The 18,083-nt window shown below is 39.5% G+C and overlaps 3 protein-coding genes across 4 annotated transcripts; 1 reads left to right on the top strand and 2 right to left on the bottom strand.

The window, feature by feature from the left end:
* Nucleotides 1-913: 913 nt before the first annotated feature.
* On the bottom strand, nucleotides 914-7,478 carry LOC143427531 (transcription elongation factor SPT6). 2 transcript variants are annotated; one of them, XM_076901744.1, is made up of 10 exons: nucleotides 7,364-7,478; nucleotides 7,174-7,258; nucleotides 6,840-7,036; nucleotides 6,647-6,763; nucleotides 6,557-6,574; nucleotides 2,994-6,439; nucleotides 2,365-2,881; nucleotides 2,020-2,260; nucleotides 1,500-1,947; nucleotides 914-1,434 (listed from the first exon to the last, which is right to left on the bottom strand). In XM_076901744.1, exons 1-10 carry the CDS (start codon nucleotides 7,400-7,402, stop codon nucleotides 1,236-1,238), a joined length of 5,307 nt encoding a protein of 1,768 aa, XP_076757859.1. In that variant the 5' UTR covers nucleotides 7,403-7,478; the 3' UTR covers nucleotides 914-1,235. The 2 variants fall into 2 exon arrangements, with proteins under 2 accessions (XP_076757859.1, XP_076757860.1); XM_076901745.1 differs by lacking the exon at nucleotides 6,557-6,574.
* A 484-nt stretch (nucleotides 7,479-7,962) lies between these two features.
* Nucleotides 7,963-11,670, top strand: Lds (transcription termination factor lodestar). The gene is made up of 9 exons (XM_076901158.1): nucleotides 7,963-8,135; nucleotides 8,247-8,401; nucleotides 8,475-8,651; nucleotides 8,728-8,876; nucleotides 8,956-10,294; nucleotides 10,361-10,704; nucleotides 10,863-11,030; nucleotides 11,121-11,320; nucleotides 11,396-11,670. Exons 1-9 carry the CDS (start codon nucleotides 7,963-7,965, stop codon nucleotides 11,541-11,543), a joined length of 2,853 nt encoding a protein of 950 aa, XP_076757273.1. The 3' UTR covers nucleotides 11,544-11,670.
* A 143-nt stretch (nucleotides 11,671-11,813) lies between these two features.
* Nucleotides 11,814-17,443, bottom strand: LOC143427593 (high affinity cationic amino acid transporter 1). Its single transcript, XM_076901848.1, has 13 exons — nucleotides 17,307-17,443; nucleotides 17,128-17,247; nucleotides 16,843-17,031; nucleotides 14,641-14,859; nucleotides 14,287-14,571; nucleotides 14,090-14,194; nucleotides 13,626-14,004; nucleotides 12,923-13,062; nucleotides 12,749-12,851; nucleotides 12,539-12,687; nucleotides 12,290-12,456; nucleotides 12,018-12,126; nucleotides 11,814-11,942 (listed from the first exon to the last, which is right to left on the bottom strand). The coding sequence occupies exons 1-13, from the start codon at nucleotides 17,353-17,355 to the stop codon at nucleotides 11,842-11,844; spliced, it is 2,115 nt and encodes a 704-aa protein (XP_076757963.1). The 5' UTR covers nucleotides 17,356-17,443; the 3' UTR covers nucleotides 11,814-11,841.
* Between the last annotated feature and the right edge of the window lie 640 nt (nucleotides 17,444-18,083).

The raw sequence follows: 18,083 nt of genomic DNA, 5'->3' as shown, positions 1-18,083 counted from the left end.
GTACATATTATAACTTTACAGTTATAACATTTTGTCAGGTTTATAAGAAACAAGCGTATTTTCGATTGTTCAGTTCGTCGGAGAAGTTGACTTTTGTTTTTATTTTACTTACAAGAAGACATTGTAATTCCTAGAAAAATTAACAAAAATTACAAGGTAAAATTGCTTTTTGTTTATTAGTGTACTTTAACAATTGTTATAAAGTATGTAAGAAATACGTTTAGTTTCCTAATTTAAAAACAGAAGAACTGTACAATAACTCAGCTTCCTTCTTTCACTTTATCGTTTAACTCAGTTAAGTGTGAAAACTGAACTCGAACAAAAATTCTTTATACATACTAATGTATGGTTCGGATTGAATTAGTATGCAGCAGATAGAAATATAATCAAATTTGCGACTTATGATTTTTTTTACACATCGTACTTAATATATGTATATTATATAATGCATATATAATATCTGGTACGTATATTGCACAATCTCAATACTCATATATACAAACATATATGTATTATATACATAAATATATATGTATATTAAGACAGATGTATATTAAGAGAATGGAGTCCAGCATGTAACAAGATATATATATACACACATATATGACATACATATACATGTATACACAAGCTACCTTATCGTTTAATTAAGTATACAAACGTAAAAGAGGAAATATCGAAAGATAGGTCTGTTAATTATTACTTGGTAAGTGGATGCAGTAAATAATTTTATACACAGTACCGTTAACAATTCATGGTAAGGATGTCGATATTTCGATTTTTTTATTCTTTATAGGTGAATCAATTTTTTAAAAAGAAAAATGAATTGGTACTTATAAACGAAAAGATCTTCTTTTTAATTTGAAGAATTGTTCAAAACAAACAATATTTTACATTTGTATATTTATATACAAAAGCGATGAGTAAATTTCAAAATATATAACTAATCCTTTTGATACATTGTTACGATAGAACTTTTCAAATGTTTCTTTTTACAAGAATCAATAAGAAATTTATGTACTTAAGGAACTATGTGTACATTTACATTATCTTTTATTGATTCGTGAGATCAATTTTTTACGAAAACATCGGCATCCTTAATCCATGGTTAAGATCATTTTCAATGCGATGCAAATTTCGATTCTTTTTCGAATTCTGTTGATATCATACCTTCGTATATCATACGGTGTGATATAATCAGGAAAAGCATGATTCATTATGCATAAGTGAACTCGTTAGCTTTCATCGTATAAAGGAGTTCCGTCTCCGCTAAGAGACATGCTCCGAGGACTAGAGTTAGTATGCGGTGTACCTCGAGGAGATTTGTAAGAAGGTGTTCGTGTCGAGGTTCTATTTCGCGGTGTTGTTCTTCCAACCGATTCCTCGTAGTTTCTTGGCGTTTTCCTAGATTCTTCGTATCTTGGAGTGGAACCGCTGAAAAAAAGGGAGAAAGGGATGTTCAGAATCTAAAATGAGTATATAAAATTGAAGACACTTACGGTACACGCGGACCGCTTTTTAATCTCGCCCATGCTTCTGCTGCCTTTTTCCAGTCCGTAGGGTCACCAGGCGTTGACATAGGTGGCGTAGGTCTATGCGACGGAGTTGACCTGTGATGGCTTGAAACGTTTATGCCCGAAGGAGGAGGAGGATGAATGAAAGGACCTTGCTGATGATTAGGTGTTTGTTGGCCATATCTTGGAGTTGGTTGGCCATGGTGGTGCGGAGTGTGATGCGGTGTCTGATATGGTGTCATGAAAGGTGTCTGTCCAGAAGGTGTGTATGGTGTATTGGGATATGTGTGAACTCCATAACCAGCGGCGCTTGCAGTTCCTGGTGTGTGAGGTGGATAGTGATGCGGAGTTTGATTTGCCACTTGCGTTAATGAGTGCAACATGTGATGTGGAAGATTTTGCGCCACTCTTTGTATTGCTTCTTGGTTCATTCCTGTAATATCATGATAAGATGTTAATTTTATATATGTATCAGCAGTCTGTCCATATAAATCGAAACACTTACCGCTTACTGCTCCTGGCGTTGTATGATAAGGTGTTCTAGATGTCATAGCGCCACGCGGGGTGCTAGGCGTTGACTGTCCAGGTACTGGATCTCTAAAATGCTCCTTAAACCATCGGAACAGGTCACTCACTCTACCAAACATTTGGTCTCTGAATCGAAATCCTTCTGGCGATACTGTCACGTACTCGTGACGACATCGAGTTCGTGGAAGATAAGATAATAAAAATTTGCCAGGATAATTCTGAAATAGTGCAAAGTATACACATTTCAACTGTATAGGATATGCGTAAGTAGTTAGCAATTGCTATCTTTTAATAGCATTCAAGAAGAGTGATCAATACGAACCTTTGCCGCAGATAGTATGTACGGAATTCCTCCAGGATTTTCTTTCTTTTGTTCTTTCAATATTTCTTCTGCTTTATCTTTAATGCCTTCTACCGTGGGCTTGTAGTATTTGAAATCCAATAATTCCGAAGCGTACGCGGCCATAGGATTAACGTGTCTGGCAATAATTTCATCCAGATCCTCGAATTCTTCGTTCCCGATCCACAGGCTTTGTCCAAGGGAAAATGCGTTCTCTTTCCCCTCTTCCCTCACATCAATATGCTGATAAATTTCATCGGTGACTTTCCATGTGACGGTCAAGTGATCGGCACCTTTGCTGCTCGGTCTAACGATTGCTTCTCCTTGCTTCATCGTCTGCATCAGTTTCTCGGCCTCCGCGAAACTAATATTGTGAAACGAGGGATGCACGATCACCCGTTTTACATACGTCTGCCGTTGTTTCGCTTTCTTCGCGTCCTCTTCAACTTTCGCGTCTCGTTGCTCCGCTTCCGTGTCGTAAAACGGATCCCTTTGCGGTCTAAAAGCAACCAAATTGTTAACATCAACGTACACTCAACTTTCTCAATGTTAAAATTCACCTGAAATATCACGAACAGCGCGATTATAAAATAGAATACACACTTACACACCTCCATTCGTGGTTTTTGTCCGCGAGGTCGCTACTTTTGCTTGTACATTCGACGCTGAATCGTTCCACTTCGATCTTTATTATGCGGCAATGTATTATCTGTCCTATGCTCACTCTCTCTTCAGGATTGGCTACGTGTCTATCCGATAGATTCTTTATATGAATGTAACCAGATATCCCGTTGTCCAGCCTCAATCTGACCCCAGTCGCTTTGCCAGGGCAAGCACCGGCATCAAAATGATTCCATACTTCGGACAATTCCGGGAAGTCGTTTTTCAAACAGAATGGGCACTGCCACAACCCGGTTTCGTCGTTTCTCACTGGATTCGCTTGGTCCAATTGATCGCCCTGCGGTTTCCTGTGGCTTATGCCGACTACGGTTGCCAATACTAGCTTCCCCACGTAGAATGTTTCCGGGGTTTCTTTCGTCAGAATGTCGAACAACCTTTCCGCGCTAAGCGACTGATACGGTACGCGTAAGTCTTTGTACCTGCAATTCAATTCCGCCCTGATATCGTACAACGTAACGCACTTGTTACCGAAACCCTGCCTCTCAAGCTCTTCCGCGAACGCATCTAAATCTAGATCTTTCAATCTTTCTGGTGACTCGAGGATCTCCTCGAGAGCCCCAGCGGGATTAGCATCCTCGTCGTCGTATTCCAAAGCGTCCACCGCCATTTTCCTTGCCCACTCGTACGTCTCAGGGTGCACTCGAGATCCGTCGAGGACTTCCACGTACGCCTCAGTGCTGTCCCCTAAGCTGTTCGTATCTATTTTGATAAAGCCCGCGCAGTTAATGAAAACCTTAGGTCCCATATGACAAGCAGTTACAAGTTGTGTTCTATTCTCCAACCTTTGATTAGTCTGTTTTAACATCTTGATCAAAGCTTGGCCTTTTCTAGGGCCCAGGCCGCAGACAAACTGAACCAGATTCCCGCAGTAAGCCTGCTGTACAGCTCTGTTCACGTCGACGCCTACTTCGTTCACGCGGTTCACAAATTCCAAATACAAGTTCTCCAGTAGCTCGTCTTTTGGCAATTGATCCTGTAAGCTGTGATACTTGAGGCATAAAATCTCTTCATCGGCGGTGCACAGTTGAGAAAACTCGACAAGGGGATCTTGCATTTTTCTGGCCAGTGAAATCGCTTGTCGCAGTAATTCCGGATAATCACGAAACTCGGATATACCTTTGTTGCTGTTCGAGTAGATTTTCGCCAACTCGTTGTCGCAAATTTCCACTTGAATGTTTGGGAATTGCTTCTTCTTTACCAGATTTGCGATACATTCCTTAACGTCATCCGCGATCATCATTGCTTCTCTCGATTCGCCACCTATCACAACAACGTGCGGCTTTTTAGTCGATATGAAGTTTCGAACGGCCAGTAAATCAGCTTCTTTCATAGCTTTCTCATCTTCGCGGTAACTATTTTTTCGTTTCATCAGATGTGGTAATCTCAGATAATCCGTGCATTCGCCATCCGGAGCTACTAGACAAGTGAACGCTGCTTGAGAATAATCTGGTACGTAAGCGATGCCCATGATTCGAAGGCCTTTGGTAGTGTCCCATTCCTCGTCCTCTTCCTCGGGGAATTCGCAAGTATAAGGAGCAACTTTGATCCAATTGTACATTTTACGACAGCACGCTCGCATCACGCATTCTTTCGCTTCCGCAATGAGATTCGTTCTTAGCTCTTTCTTCAAACTCGGTAGAACTATGCGCGTGAGTGCCATCTCGACGCTTCCTACCCTCAACGCGTTCCAATCTTGAACATTTTTGCTAAATTCGTCACGGTAGTACAGCTGTTTCATCTCGTCAACGTAGTTGTTGGTAGTGTTTCCTTCGATGGTATCGCTCAACGATATCGTGATTAATTTATCGTCCTCGGCGATCATTAAATTTAAAAACTGATCACCTACCAGATCGCGCACCGGTTTATCTTTCAGGTATTTCATCCCATAAATTGGATGATTCTCATCGATCTCTTTGATTCCCTTTTTCGTTGGTTTTATCGATATTTTCGCCCTTTCCATGTACATTTCCCGAACGCATTTCTTCACCAAAGGTTCACGGGCCAATTGGATAGCTACCATTAATTGAGCTGCCTTTACCACTTCTTCAGGGGTCTGAAGTATTTGACTGCAATATTCGTTTGCGATAACCAAAGGTTCTGTAGGCTCTTGGTCCACTTCGTGTCGTTGATAGTTGTCTCGTAGATTTTCAGCGAAATGTTCCGGAGATAGACCAAACTTTTTCGCGAGACTGTCGAGACCCGCTCGCCTGCAAATAGAATACGGCCCACTTCGAACCGCCTGTTTCAACGTTTCGTCCGTTTCCTCTTCTTCTTCTGCGTCTACCTCCTCTTCCGCTGGAGGATCTTCACCGTTCTCCTCCGCGTCCGTAATTTGCTGTTTTCGTTTCTGGATCTTCGCTTCTTTGCGCGCCTCCTTCTCCTTTTTGCGAGCGGCCTCTTGCATCGCTGGAATCTCGTGGCTATAATACAACATAAAATGATGATAGACATCGTTCAGTTCTTCGCTGGTTTGCACGTTTTTCAATCGTTCTATGTCATCGTCCTTGATCAACCGTACATTGTCCGGTAAAGGAGCGTCAGGATTCTTCATAATCTCGTCTAACTGATAATTTCTCATTTTCTCGAATAATTTTAACAAATTTTCCTTTCTCTGACGAAGTTGACACCACTTCGCGTCAAACTTATAGACCTTCCAGAGGTCGTTAATGTTCAGTTCTGGTAGTACATACTCCTTTCTGTAAAACGATATGAATGGCACCTCGAACTGTTGATTTCGCATAAAGTCCAGGGCCTTTTTGATTTTACCGATCGTTTGAGGCCCTTTTCGAGCTCTTTCCTTAGCCTCGGCGTTCAAGTGCGCATCTTGAATCGAAATGGTTGGTCGACAGAACGCCTGTTTATAAATCCATTCCGCTTCTAGATCTAGCTCGTCAGACCCTTCTGGAACTGGTGTAACAGGGACAAAACGAAGCTGCATTCTCTCTGGTATATCCGTGTTCCGCACTTCATTGTCCATATCGGTGAAGTGACCGCGTTTAAGTTCGCTTGGTTCGTAAATTTCAAAAATACTTTTCCTCGTCGTCTTCTTCTTCAACTGTTTCTTCGGCCTTCGTGGCCTCTCAGCGTCTTCATCGTCCATGTACTCATCTTCCTCTTCTTCTTCCTCCTCTTCGTAGTCTTCCTCGCCGTATTTACCAAACTCATCGTAATCGAAATCAACACCGAATATATCTTGAGCTTCTTGCAGGGCCGCGTCAGAGAATATTGGCTTTTTCTTTTTACGCCTCTCGGCGATCGGTCTGCCATCGTCATCGACGATAAAATCATCCGCGTCCGTGTATTCTCCTTCACTTCCCTCTTCGTCAAACGTATCCACTTCGGGTCTGTGACTGCGTTCGCTTCTCCTTTCATCGTCCTAGCGCACAAAGAAATGAGTTAAGGAAATGAGAAAAGGGAATAGCTAGAAAATAAAAGAAGTTATTCAGATCGATTCTCTTGAAGTTAATTACACATATCGTATGTTTGTTCATACCATTGTAATCTCCCGTTCCTGATGCAAGCATGGCAATAAATGCAAATATTAAGCATGTAACACAGAAATGTAAATAAAAGTATTACTTACATCCCCGGAGCCTTCGAAAAGCTCGTTAGCAATGGCGTCTCTATCATCATCCACCTCTTTCTCTTGCTCTTCCTCCGATTCCTCATCTTGTATCCTGCGGAGGCGTTTGAAACGTTTCTAAAGTAAAGAACGACGTCACTTCACCTGGGCAAGTTTAACATTGAAAGAAACGAACGAATTAACTCCCACTTACCCTCTCAACTTTGACCCCCAAATTCTCTTCGATCAGATCATAATCCTCGTCCTCTAGACGATCGTCGAAGTCCTCGTCGTCGCTTTTCTTACGTTTCTTGGACCCTCCTGAAGCGTCGCTGTCCTCGCCCTCGCTCTCCTCTATCGGGTTGTCGTCGATCAGATCTTTCAGCTCCTCGCGTAGACGATCCTCGTCGTCTGCGAATAAACGACGAATATACCAGTGTCGTAAAACTCGTCGAACGTACGTAACGAGAAATCGTCAAGTATGAGAGAATCTTTGTATAAGAGAAAATTGTGGTACAACCTTGGAACGGGTATTACTCTATCCTCACCTTCCTCCTCTTCTTCCTCGCTTTCCTCCACAGCCTTTATTTTCTTCAGTTTCTTTTTCTCAGTTTCGTTCAACTCCTCCTCCTCCTAAGTTGTTGCAAGAGAGAACATCGATCAGCGGGACAAGTTACACGCGACTATTAAGTACCACGATATTATCCTTAACGATATTCAATCGATTGGTGTGATTACCTCGCTCTCTTCTGCCTCAGAGTCTAGAAAATCGGCCATTTCTCCGCCAATAAGTTCTGTTACACACGCGATTGACAGCTCCTGCGCTGACTCGGAGTAACTTAAAGGTTCGTGGTCGAACAAGAGCACGAAACAGCTTTTGGCCAAGAGCGTCGACTCGATGGTAGATCTAGCTAGGATCCAACAAGTTCTGGGAGGGCAGACCAGCAAAAAAACTCTAGCAAACGAGAACTACGATATTAAGCTAAAATGCTTTAGTTTAATTATAAGTGATAGATATGTGTTCTAAACTTACATATATTTATATTCAATTCTAATTAATTGTTATATTATCAATTGCTGTATAATCGTTGAATCGTTCAGTTTGTAATGGAACGAAATTATGGAGTATACGTTACACTATATTATTGCATAGTTTAAGGTATATTTCAAAGTTTCGGTTGTACTGTGTTACTTAACGGGTAATAAACATTAAATATTTCCACTTTTATTTGCCTTTCATCGCTCTGTTTTTCTCTGTATATTTTCTTTGCATCAAAATGCTACTATTTGTAATGCTGTAATGTTAATTGCGATTGATATAATTAACAGGCACTCAAATGGACGAGAGTTTCAGCCAGTGGCGCGATTCAGCTTGTCATACGACGGATAAGTCGATCGTAATCTTAGACACAGATGAGGAAACCTCGGAAAGTTTCGAGAAGGAACAGATTTTTGTAACCGAAAGCAACGAGAGCACCTTGAATTCCACTGCAGATTTAACATCGGAAAGGTAAGCAACGAATTCATGGAAACGTACTGTTTTTTTTATTATCCTTTGCTTACCTGCGTGATTTTCATTAAAAATTGTTTAACGTCTAAGCGTGTCTTCTTTACGATTCAGAGATTCTTCGTTTGGGAAATTAACGAACAAAGCCTTCAAACGGAGAATTAGGAAGCATATTTTGTACTCTGATGAAGAAGATGCTACTGACAATGATGGAAGTTTTGAATCATCCAGTGGGGATGAAGAGGATGCTGTTGATGATATATCGGGTGGTATTACGATTTTATTAAATTTAATAAAAATGAATTGTTATCGTAATTGTATTCATATGATTGCATTTGTTAGATGAAGCTGGACAAACATTGGACCATGCAGAAGAGACAAGAGAAGAGGACGATTCACAGGACAGAACAAACGACATGGAAATAAATGATTCTAATACATCCAAAAGTATATCAAACGATATTGATACATCTAACGAAAGTCCAAAGAAAGAAAAGCCATATTGTCCAGTTGATTTAGGTATAAATATTTTGTATTCCTTCTTATCTCAGAATTAATTGCGATTGCATACATTTGTTTTGTGTTTCTTATACAGATGAGGAAAGCAATTCGCAATCTGAAGTTGCGGTATCATTGGCCAAGCAAGAAATTGGAGTTGGTAATATAGATCCTCTGGTTGCACAGAAAAGAGCTCTCCTTGTTTGTAAAATGGAACACTTAAAAAATCAGTTAAGTAAGAGCAAGGTAAATTCAATGCTTGTTAAGCATAGACCAGAGAACGAAATCTTTAGCTCGAATACTATACTTAAGTTACAATTTCTAGCTGTTTCTCTCTACTGGGAACATCAGTGCACTACCAGATAGCGGAAAAAAATTACTTGAGAGTATTGCGATGCAAGAAAAAGAAATAAAAGAGTTAGAAATTGAACTTGAGAACACACCATTAATGGAAAGAAAAAAATCTGAACCTTACTTTACGAAAGAAGAACCGTTACCCATCAAAGAAGAATTCACTTCGACGCGAGATGAATCGTATTCCGATAAATTCGATCCTCATTCCGATCTGGATCGGTTATTAATGCAGCCAGCAACATTACCAGAGGGTAAGGAGCTTGGAAAGAAAGCTCAGACACGAATGGACAATGAATTAGCATTGACGGTCGATAGGTTGCAAGATCTGCACGGTTCCCTCATAGCTAGACCGTCCGAGGACGAAAAAGCGGAAGATCCGCAAGGACTAAACGTGAAATTGATGCCGCATCAGCAACATGCACTAGCGTGGTTGATGTGGAGGGAACAACAGAGACCACCTGGTGGTGTCCTCGCTGATGATATGGGTTTGGGTAAAACCTTGACAATGATATCTCTAATTATTGCTACCAAAGCGTCGAAAGAAACCGAGGAGACTGACGATCAATGGATGGACTGCAACAGACCAGTACGACATAAAGGGGGCACACTTGTAGTTTGTCCTGCGTCTTTGTTGTCGCAATGGGAGACCGAGATAAGTCGTAGATGCAAACGTGGTATGCTTTCCGTGGAAGTCTATCACGGTACAAATCGCGAAAGTGTGCCAAAGAAATTAGCAAAAAACGATGTAGTCATCACAACGTATAATATCTTAGGCCGTGAATTTAAAACCATGTGCAAAGTGTATAAAATTCACTGGGAACGTGTTATACTCGATGAAGCTCATATAATTAGAAATCATAAAAGTCAAGCTTCCCTAGCAGTGTGCGGTCTCTCGGCAAATAAACGGTGGGCCCTCACCGGCACACCTATTCAGAACAAACAGATGGATTTGTATTCTATCTTGAAATTTCTCAAGTGCTCCCCTTTCGATGATATACGAGTATGGAAACGTTGGGTAGATAACAAAAACGCGGCTGGCCATCAGCGATTGGCAACGGTAATGAAAACATTAATGTTGCGCAGAACGAAACAGGAACTGCAAGCTAAAGGCGCTTTAGAGAGTCTGCCAGAGAAATTTATTGAGGAAATATTTGTGAAGCTTGATTCACAGGAACAATTGGTGTACGAAAAAGTACTGATATACTCTCGCACACTTTTTGCTCAGTTTTTAGCGCAAAGAGCTGAAAAAGATCACATGACTGACTTAGGTTTAGGAAAATATGACAGACCCTCGTTTCTTTCAAATCCAAGTAGGTGTACTGGAGTTGGATGGAAATGTGCGAATATATCAGAATAATCCTATTTACATTTTTCAGATAAAAATACACAATTTACAAAGGCGCAGAATAAACTGTTATCGTTACACGCTGACGTTAAAACGCACGAGATTTTAGTTCTATTGTTAAGATTACGTCAAATTTGCGTTCATCCGTCACTTATTAACTCGATGTTAGACCAAGAAGATATGCAAGAGAGTGGAATAACCGATACAGAAAACTTAAATCCAGACTTGTTATTGAAGATAAATAATATAACGTTACAGGATTCTGATAACAAAGAAGATGAAGATGAAAAAGAAATAGGCGTTGACACCAGGGTAGCCACTAATTTGCTTACGTCTAAAAATCCTGTTTTTGATCCTGACCGCACAAGTTCCAAAGTAAGTTATTTTCTCTCTCTCTTTCTTTCTCTCTGTTTAATTTCAATATACAAGCATGTATATTACAAACAGCTACGTATGTGTATATTTTGTGAATGTATTTGATATTAACTAGTTTATATTTAATTTGCCTATACGTATATATGTGTCAAACGTAGTTGAAGACTGTGTTTGGTAAAATGGAAGAAATCTTACAAAAAAATGATAAAATGATCATTGTTTCTCAATGGACAAGTATGTTGAATATTATCGCTTCTCGTCTATCTTCGATTAAGGGCGCTACGTATAGTATGTTCACAGGCAATGTCCCTATCAAACAAAGACAGGTAATGCTTAAGAAACGATAAAATGTTCATGTTTTACCTTAACGTATTAAGTAATATTTTCATCTCAAGTACATAGAGCATTTTTTTTAGGGTGTTATGGATTCATTTAATACACCTGATAGTGATCCAAGAATATTATTGCTCTCGCTTACTGCGGGCGGGGTTGGGTTGAATCTAGTAGGCGGAAATCACTTGTTGTTGATAGATATTCATTGGAATCCGCAGTTAGAAGTACAAGCGCAAGACAGAATTTATCGTTTCGGACAGAAGAAAGATGTTTTTATATATAAGTTAGTTAACACAGTTTCGTAAATAATCGAGCGGGGAAAAATTCATTACCTTATTTAATGTGCTATTCTTCTCAGGTTCATTTGTAAGGACACGATAGAGGAGCGTATAAAAAATTTACAAGAGAGAAAGTTAGACATAGCGCAAAACGTTCTCAGCGGCGATAGAAATACTGCCGCATCAAAACTTACGCTCAACGATCTTAAGTCTTTGTTCGCCCTTTAAGTTAAGTAATTCTTTAATCTTCTTTCACAGAGTCTAAAAAGATGTTTATTTATATTTTTCTATATCTGAAACAAGTACTTTTATACCTATGATCGGAAGTCTTAGCAATATTTCCTGTACGTATTTTTTAAATAAATTTACTCATAATATAAGAAGTACTTGGATTTCAGGGCAGACTTCGATTTAGTTAAGAACGTAAATAGTTTTATAATTTTGTACAAAATTTTCGTTATTTTTTTATTAGCTAAATGCAGTACAACAAAAAATATATCATACACGCGAGGAATTAAATAGTTTTTTATGCTTCTCCATTACTGTAACAATTTCCAGGTGAATCCGTGCGTTTGCTCTTCCTCATCTTACTGTGCCAGACACCATAACAAAAATATATTCCAAGTCCTATGAGAAAGAAGATAATAAATTTGTCTACTGCTTAGTTTGTATTCATTGGTATTCTATTCATTGTACACTTACCGATTGCCATCCATATTGAAAATCTGATCCATGTCATTTTATCCAACATCATCATGAGATAAATGTTAATAATGATACTAATAGCTGGTAAAAACGGTACCAGCGGAACCTATAAAAATTGTCAGTTCTTATAATTAGGCTGCGGATGTTATTGCATATATTTTTGCTTGCATATTACATGCGAGTTCATAAAATGCACCAGAAATTCTTATAAATGTCTAGTAAACATCCGCAGTCTATTTATGATGGACAGTAACGAAAACGATACGTACCGAGAAACTAAGCTTCTTGCCAGAAGTAGGTTGAAGGTAAATACAGGTCAGAGTAATGATTAAAATTAATACTAAAATTGCTAATGCAATGATAAGTCCAGTTCTGCCGTTTGCTATTTCATCAGCAAAAGACGAAATTATAATACCAATGAGAATACACGCGATAACTGTAAAGTACGTGTCACTAGTAAATAGAATCACTAAAGCGATACGATAAGAAAATTGATTAATTGAAATGGTAAATGTTACCGTAACACACGACAAGGAACGTAACTAGGTAGGACGTTACTTTCGTAGAATGCTTTAACTTATTCATATTGATAAATTGTTTTGCTAAGAATGTCATTGTTACCGGATAGCGGTTAGACTTTTTTTCACACGCTTCGCTCTCTTCGTACCTGGAACAATTTAAAGAACGCATAGTCACGAGTTACATTGTAATCAATCCATATTTTTTACCTCAATATTAGCACACAAGTTGCGACGATCGAATACGCGAGTAACGTTCCGATACTCATCATGTTTACCAGTTGGTGCAGTTCGAATATCGCAGCCAGTACACCTGTAAACGTAAATGCACACTTTAATAGAGTCCATGTAATGTAGCGATCGCTACATATAAAAGGCACAAACCTGTAAGAATTCCTGCCGAGAAGGTACCCATCAGAGGCGTGTGAAATCGTGAATTAACTTTCCCCATCCATTCGAATATCAACCCGTCAGATGCCATCGCGTAAATGATTCGTGGTAAAGGGAACAACGCGCCCAATAAGCTGTGCGCATTTTCGTTATTGATAACAATATATTAACGTGTTCACGTATCCATATACAATGGCAGAGAAAAGTATTCGCATACCACGAGTCCTTGACTTCTTTTTGACGGTATCTTTTTCAGCGCAATGTCAAGTTGAAACCTTGGTACACTTTGAATGCATCTTGATTGAAAGCCAATAGGTGTAAACAACTTGGCGTTGCACTGAAAGATATTTCCGATCGAATCGAAGAGTTCTTTATATGTTACAGAAACATTTTGTAAACGTTCTTAGGATTCTGCGAATGTCGCGTTACAAATCCTAAAAACGTCCTCCGAATCTATTCTGAGACGCCCTAAACTGTTTCTCAGAGATATCCCGTTCAAGATGTACGAAGATACCAAGAACATTTGAAATTTCCATGCCTGAAGACCGACTTCAAGATACAAAATCTGAACGGCGTCTCCTATTCAAGAGCAAGGAGCGCTTGAACTAGAAGTAGACGCGAAAGAGTCGCAAGTCGTATTGCACTATCTGGGAATACTTTTTTAAACCATTGTGTGTATTCATTGAACGAGTTTTACCTCGCGCACAAGCCACAAATAGCTCCTACAGTAACAAGCCATTTTGCCCAGCTCCAACCGATGCTGTCGAACATATGAGGAAACGGGGCTTCTGGATCCTGTTCATAATAAGGAAGCACCGTCGTCAACACGGTAGAAACGCTGAAATACGAGATGAAGACCACTGTCAACGAAGCAATGATCGCTATTGGAATCGATTTCTGCGGATTTTTCGCCTCCTCTCCGGTGGTAGCGACACAATCGAAACCGATGAACGCGTAGAAACACGTCGCCGCTCCCGTTATGATCCCAGGTATACCATAAGGAATGAATCCGCCGTTCCCGTAATCGCATTTTTCTTCTGTACATGCAGGCTTCGTTCCCCAGTTGGCCACGTCAGCTTTTCACGTAACAGGAACACGTTAAGAAGGGTCGATTAATTTAAACATCTCTTTCCACATTCTTCGCAAGAGGTGAAATCAAACCTTTAATAGATCCTGCGATTATCACGAACAAGACCACCGAAAGGTTCACAAGGGTGAAGATATTGTTTGCCATCGAAGATTCTTTCGCCCCAAATGCTAACGCAGCTAAGGACATGGTACAAGTAACAATTATTTTAATTCGTCAAGTTCAACGTTAATACCTATCTTGATGCTAACGAACCTCGATCGTTTCTTACCTGAGAATATTAGAGTCACGCCAAAGGCGAAGAAGTCGGGGTAAGAAGAGAAGTAATCGATATCGATGGGCGCCGCGGATTCGAATGCATTTCGCATAGAATTGTTGAACAAGGCGTCGACATAAGTGCTTAGACCCCGCACTACGCTGGCCGAGCCAATTATGTACTCGAGGATTAACGTCCAGCCGATCAGGAAAGCCGTGAATTCTCCCATCGTTACGTAGCTGTACACATACGCCGACCCAGCACGTGGTACCCTTGCGCCGAATTCCGCGTAACAGAGACCTGAACAAGAAGAAGGGATACATATTACTTTCTTTGTAGGATTTTATCCGGTCGTCGAGAGAGCTGTACCTGCGAACATAGAGGCAATCGCGGCTATAGCGAACGAAATTATCACAGCAGGCCCCGCGATCGTTTTTGAAACGGATCCCGCGACGACATACACGCCTACGCCGAGAGTCGAGCCAATTCCCAAGGCAGTCAGATCCAGGGTCGATAGATACCTCGGTAGTTTTGCATCTTGAGAAGTATTTATTTCTTTTTTCCTGCTAAACGCTTTGTACGCCTTCCCTACAACTCCGCTCATGACGAGTAATTCACAGAAGTCCCCCATCAGCTGGATTACCTGAAGGAAATTTTTTTCCCGAATATCAAAGATAAGAAGGAATGTCTCACGTTCGACGCGGTTTCCCTAAGAAAGCAACATCGCAGCACACTTTTAGTTTGCTTACCATTTCGGCCATTTTTTTTTTGTTGGGAGATACGTTAAAGAACGTGATGGACGAGCAACTACAGACTGAATATTCGGTTCGTAAGGGAGCGCTAATTAAAGTGTGTTTAAATCAAGCTTGAAGATCGGTCATCGTGCGAGTAAACGACATCATTCAATTGATCGGAATCAATGCGTCGCCGTGTAGTTGATTAGAAGTACTCAACGTTAATCTACGTTTGTTATTTTATTATATCGATCTTAACTCGTACAATGTGACCGCTTTTCCGCTATTAACTCTACCGATAATTTTAGATAATGTGTAACAAAGTATATTTTACTGAAACGCGAAGCAGAGCGTTTCTCTCTGTTTAAAGATACTATCGCTTTTAAAATGCACTTTTAACTGAAGTGGAATTTCTAGCTTGATTAAAAGAAGTCAGTTATTTGTATTTGCTTAGATCATATTTCGTATGAATCGTTGATGACGACGTCAAGCATTGTTTAGGACTAGTAATGCTCGATCCATCAAGTACACGTTCGATGCGCTGGACAAATGACATAAAAAGAACTAGGTATACAGACGAGCGACATGTACATATGCAAGTCTATACATATATTCGCGCCACACTTCTAAATTGTCGCACATTTAGATAGCATATTTATTTTAAGTAGATGGACACGTCACCACGAACATAATGTTGAATAGTTGTTTGAGCAAGTATTCCGCCACTAGAAAGAAAGGATAATGAGAATAGGGAGAAATAGCTGTTTATACTCACATTTGTTATATATAACGAAAGAGATCTGTTTCACTAAACCACACCGTCAGGTACAAATGAGCGATATGAGCTCATCCTTAGTTTTGTTTCCCTAAAGAATTACCAATCTTGATTCCGCTTATCTATGCAAGTATCAGATATCGTCTAAGCCACCAAATCCGACATAAAGATATTGTCTGTCTTTCACTATCTAAATTTCAACATAGGATGTACTATTCACATATTTGGGACAATGCGATAATTTTGTTTTCATGTGAAAGAGGATTGTTTATTTTAAAGTATTTGGAAAATATTGATATCAACGGAAAAGTAGAAATTTAATCATTTTTTCAGTTATTTGTTGTTCAGTTAATCGTAATATTATTACATATAGAAGATAAGATAAGCTGTAATATTTTTGTTCTACTTTTCCATGGACATAACATTTTATTAAATTATTGGGAAATGGTGTAAATTTTCTAGAAACAGTATAATGGTACTTTTCGGGTATTACATAAAGAATATGTTGGATATTATATATAATTTTATTAACAAATATAAAATAATTTTTAGTCTATTTATGTATAAAATGTGTAGAAAAATTTGTATTGGACGGATAATTGTAAACGCGTTTCCACGTTTGCTTAGTCTCTACGCTATTCCGTATGTTTTTACCATACAGATGATATGAGATTCATTTTTTGTTAACTGTTAAATATGCTTTTTCTAAGCATACGCAAGTAAAAAACATGAATATATGCATCAATCTCGTTAAAATTAAAATACATGCAATATATATATATATATATCAATATCGTTCAGTTGGTGATTAGAACACTAGTCACTTTCTGCTCAACAGAAACATTTCTAGTTGTAAATAATTGACATAAAGGCAATGTCTTTCTCTGTTATTTGTCAGCCTATTTTATACCATAGACAGCGTAACGATATAAATGCAGTAATTGTAATTAACCAATTGGAATGTACTTTATCCGCAGCAGACTGAAACAAACGAAGCACGGCATTGTACGATTGAATTCAGCTAAAATAGCTAAGATCAAAATTGAATTCATATAACGTAACAATTGCTTACGATAACATAATAATTGCATTTATCTCCTTGACAACAATCGGAACATTTCCAATCTTGATACCATATATACGTGCAATCTCCCATATTGGCTTGTTTTATTCTTTCGCACTCTTTCTTCGTGGCACACTTCTTCGAGACGTAATATTGTTTCTTGGCACCCTGCGACCAATATGGTGTACCTACAAACAACAATAACAAGGGTAGTAGTATACCATAAACATAACCTCAAAATATTGCCCTCCAATATATTGGCCAATACTCGGTTTGAAACTTACTTCCCCATCTGATTTCCGTTAAACAAGTGTCTTGTCCTTGTTCGCACGTTTTCGTACTCTTTAAACATTTTTCTCTGTTACCTTCTTGATTAGTACAGACATAGCATTCGAGGGCGTGGCCTAAAAAACATTCACGAATAAAGAAAGACGTTTCATAATCGAACGTTTATTAAACATACTAAACGGTAGGCAGCACACGACGAAGAGAGACCAATAAAATGTTGACATTTTTGTTGCAGTAAACAGATCGAATCGGTGATAAAAAATATTGGAGACTGCATCAAGCAATGTGACACTCGTTCAAATCGAAAGCAGGAAAAAATATCGAGTCCGCGATGTTGGCAGAACTGGTGACGTGGACGCCGTCTACAAAGTTTAAAAGATCTACGGGTACATTCGAGGCAAGGGACTGATCGTATGGAACTAACAAGATATTATGCACGAATCGAAGGTGATGATATTTTTATCGCGTCTACTTCGTTATCGTACGCTCTAGTTGAAGATTCGTCTCTTTTTTTAGATATCATTGTTGCCAAGAGGTACACGCCTCGAAGTCAAGTCGATGGAGAGGCGAGAAATGCATATCTCATGCGTCAGGTTTGCTCCAGACACTTCCCGAAGTTGCTCGGCTCGTAAGAAACATTTTATGCGCACGTGGGAAGCTCGTGCACAGTCTCGTTAATAAAAATAGCTGGTCGAGGTATTATTGACCGAAGCGTTAGAACTCGAGTTACAAACTTTCCGGTCGAGCGGCTTAAAATCAAATCATGGCGGCTCCGATATGTCTACGATCCAACGGTTGAACATTCGATAGAGAATTTGCCTCGCTCTGAAACTTTTTCTCATCCGAACACAAGTATCCCTGTAGATGGGAGTGGAAATCGAAGATAGTTAGACGTTATGTTTACAGGTTTCTGGAGGCGAACCCCTGGCTTCGATACAATAAACATGAACGC

This window comes from Xylocopa sonorina, chromosome 9 (assembly GCF_050948175.1).
Source record: "Xylocopa sonorina isolate GNS202 chromosome 9, iyXylSono1_principal, whole genome shotgun sequence".
In the NCBI taxonomy this organism is placed as follows: domain Eukaryota; kingdom Metazoa; phylum Arthropoda; class Insecta; order Hymenoptera; family Apidae; genus Xylocopa; species Xylocopa sonorina.
This window is presented reverse-complemented; position numbering and strand designations above follow the sequence as displayed.

Excerpts from the sequence above, each read along its gene's own strand:
- Lds (XM_076901158.1), top strand. The coding sequence starts at position 7,963 with ATGGACGAGAGTTTCAGCCAGTGGCGCGATTCAGCTTGTCATACGACG. Across the intron at positions 8,402-8,474 it reads TGTTGATGATATATCGGGTG|ATGAAGCTGGACAAACATTG; the intron begins GTATTACGATTT and ends TGCATTTGTTAG. Across the intron at positions 10,705-10,862 it reads CTGACCGCACAAGTTCCAAA|TTGAAGACTGTGTTTGGTAA; the intron begins GTAAGTTATTTT and ends TGTCAAACGTAG.
- LOC143427531 (XM_076901744.1), bottom strand. The coding sequence starts at position 7,402 with ATGGCCGATTTTCTAGACTCTGAGGCAGAAGAGAGCGAG. Across the intron at positions 2,261-2,364 it reads ACATACTATCTGCGGCAAAG|AATTATCCTGGCAAATTTTT; the intron begins GTTCGTATTGAT and ends GCACTATTTCAG. Across the intron at positions 1,948-2,019 it reads AACGCCAGGAGCAGTAAGCG|GAATGAACCAAGAAGCAATA; the intron begins GTAAGTGTTTCG and ends ATGATATTACAG.
- LOC143427593 (XM_076901848.1), bottom strand. The coding sequence starts at position 17,355 with ATGTCAACATTTTATTGGTCTCTCTTCGTCGTGTGCTGCCTACCGTTT. Across the intron at positions 12,852-12,922 it reads CTCGGCAGGAATTCTTACAG|GTGTACTGGCTGCGATATTC; the intron begins GTTTGTGCCTTT and ends TTACGTTTACAG. Across the intron at positions 12,688-12,748 it reads ACTTGTGTGCTAATATTGAG|GTACGAAGAGAGCGAAGCGT; the intron begins GTAAAAAATATG and ends AAATTGTTCCAG.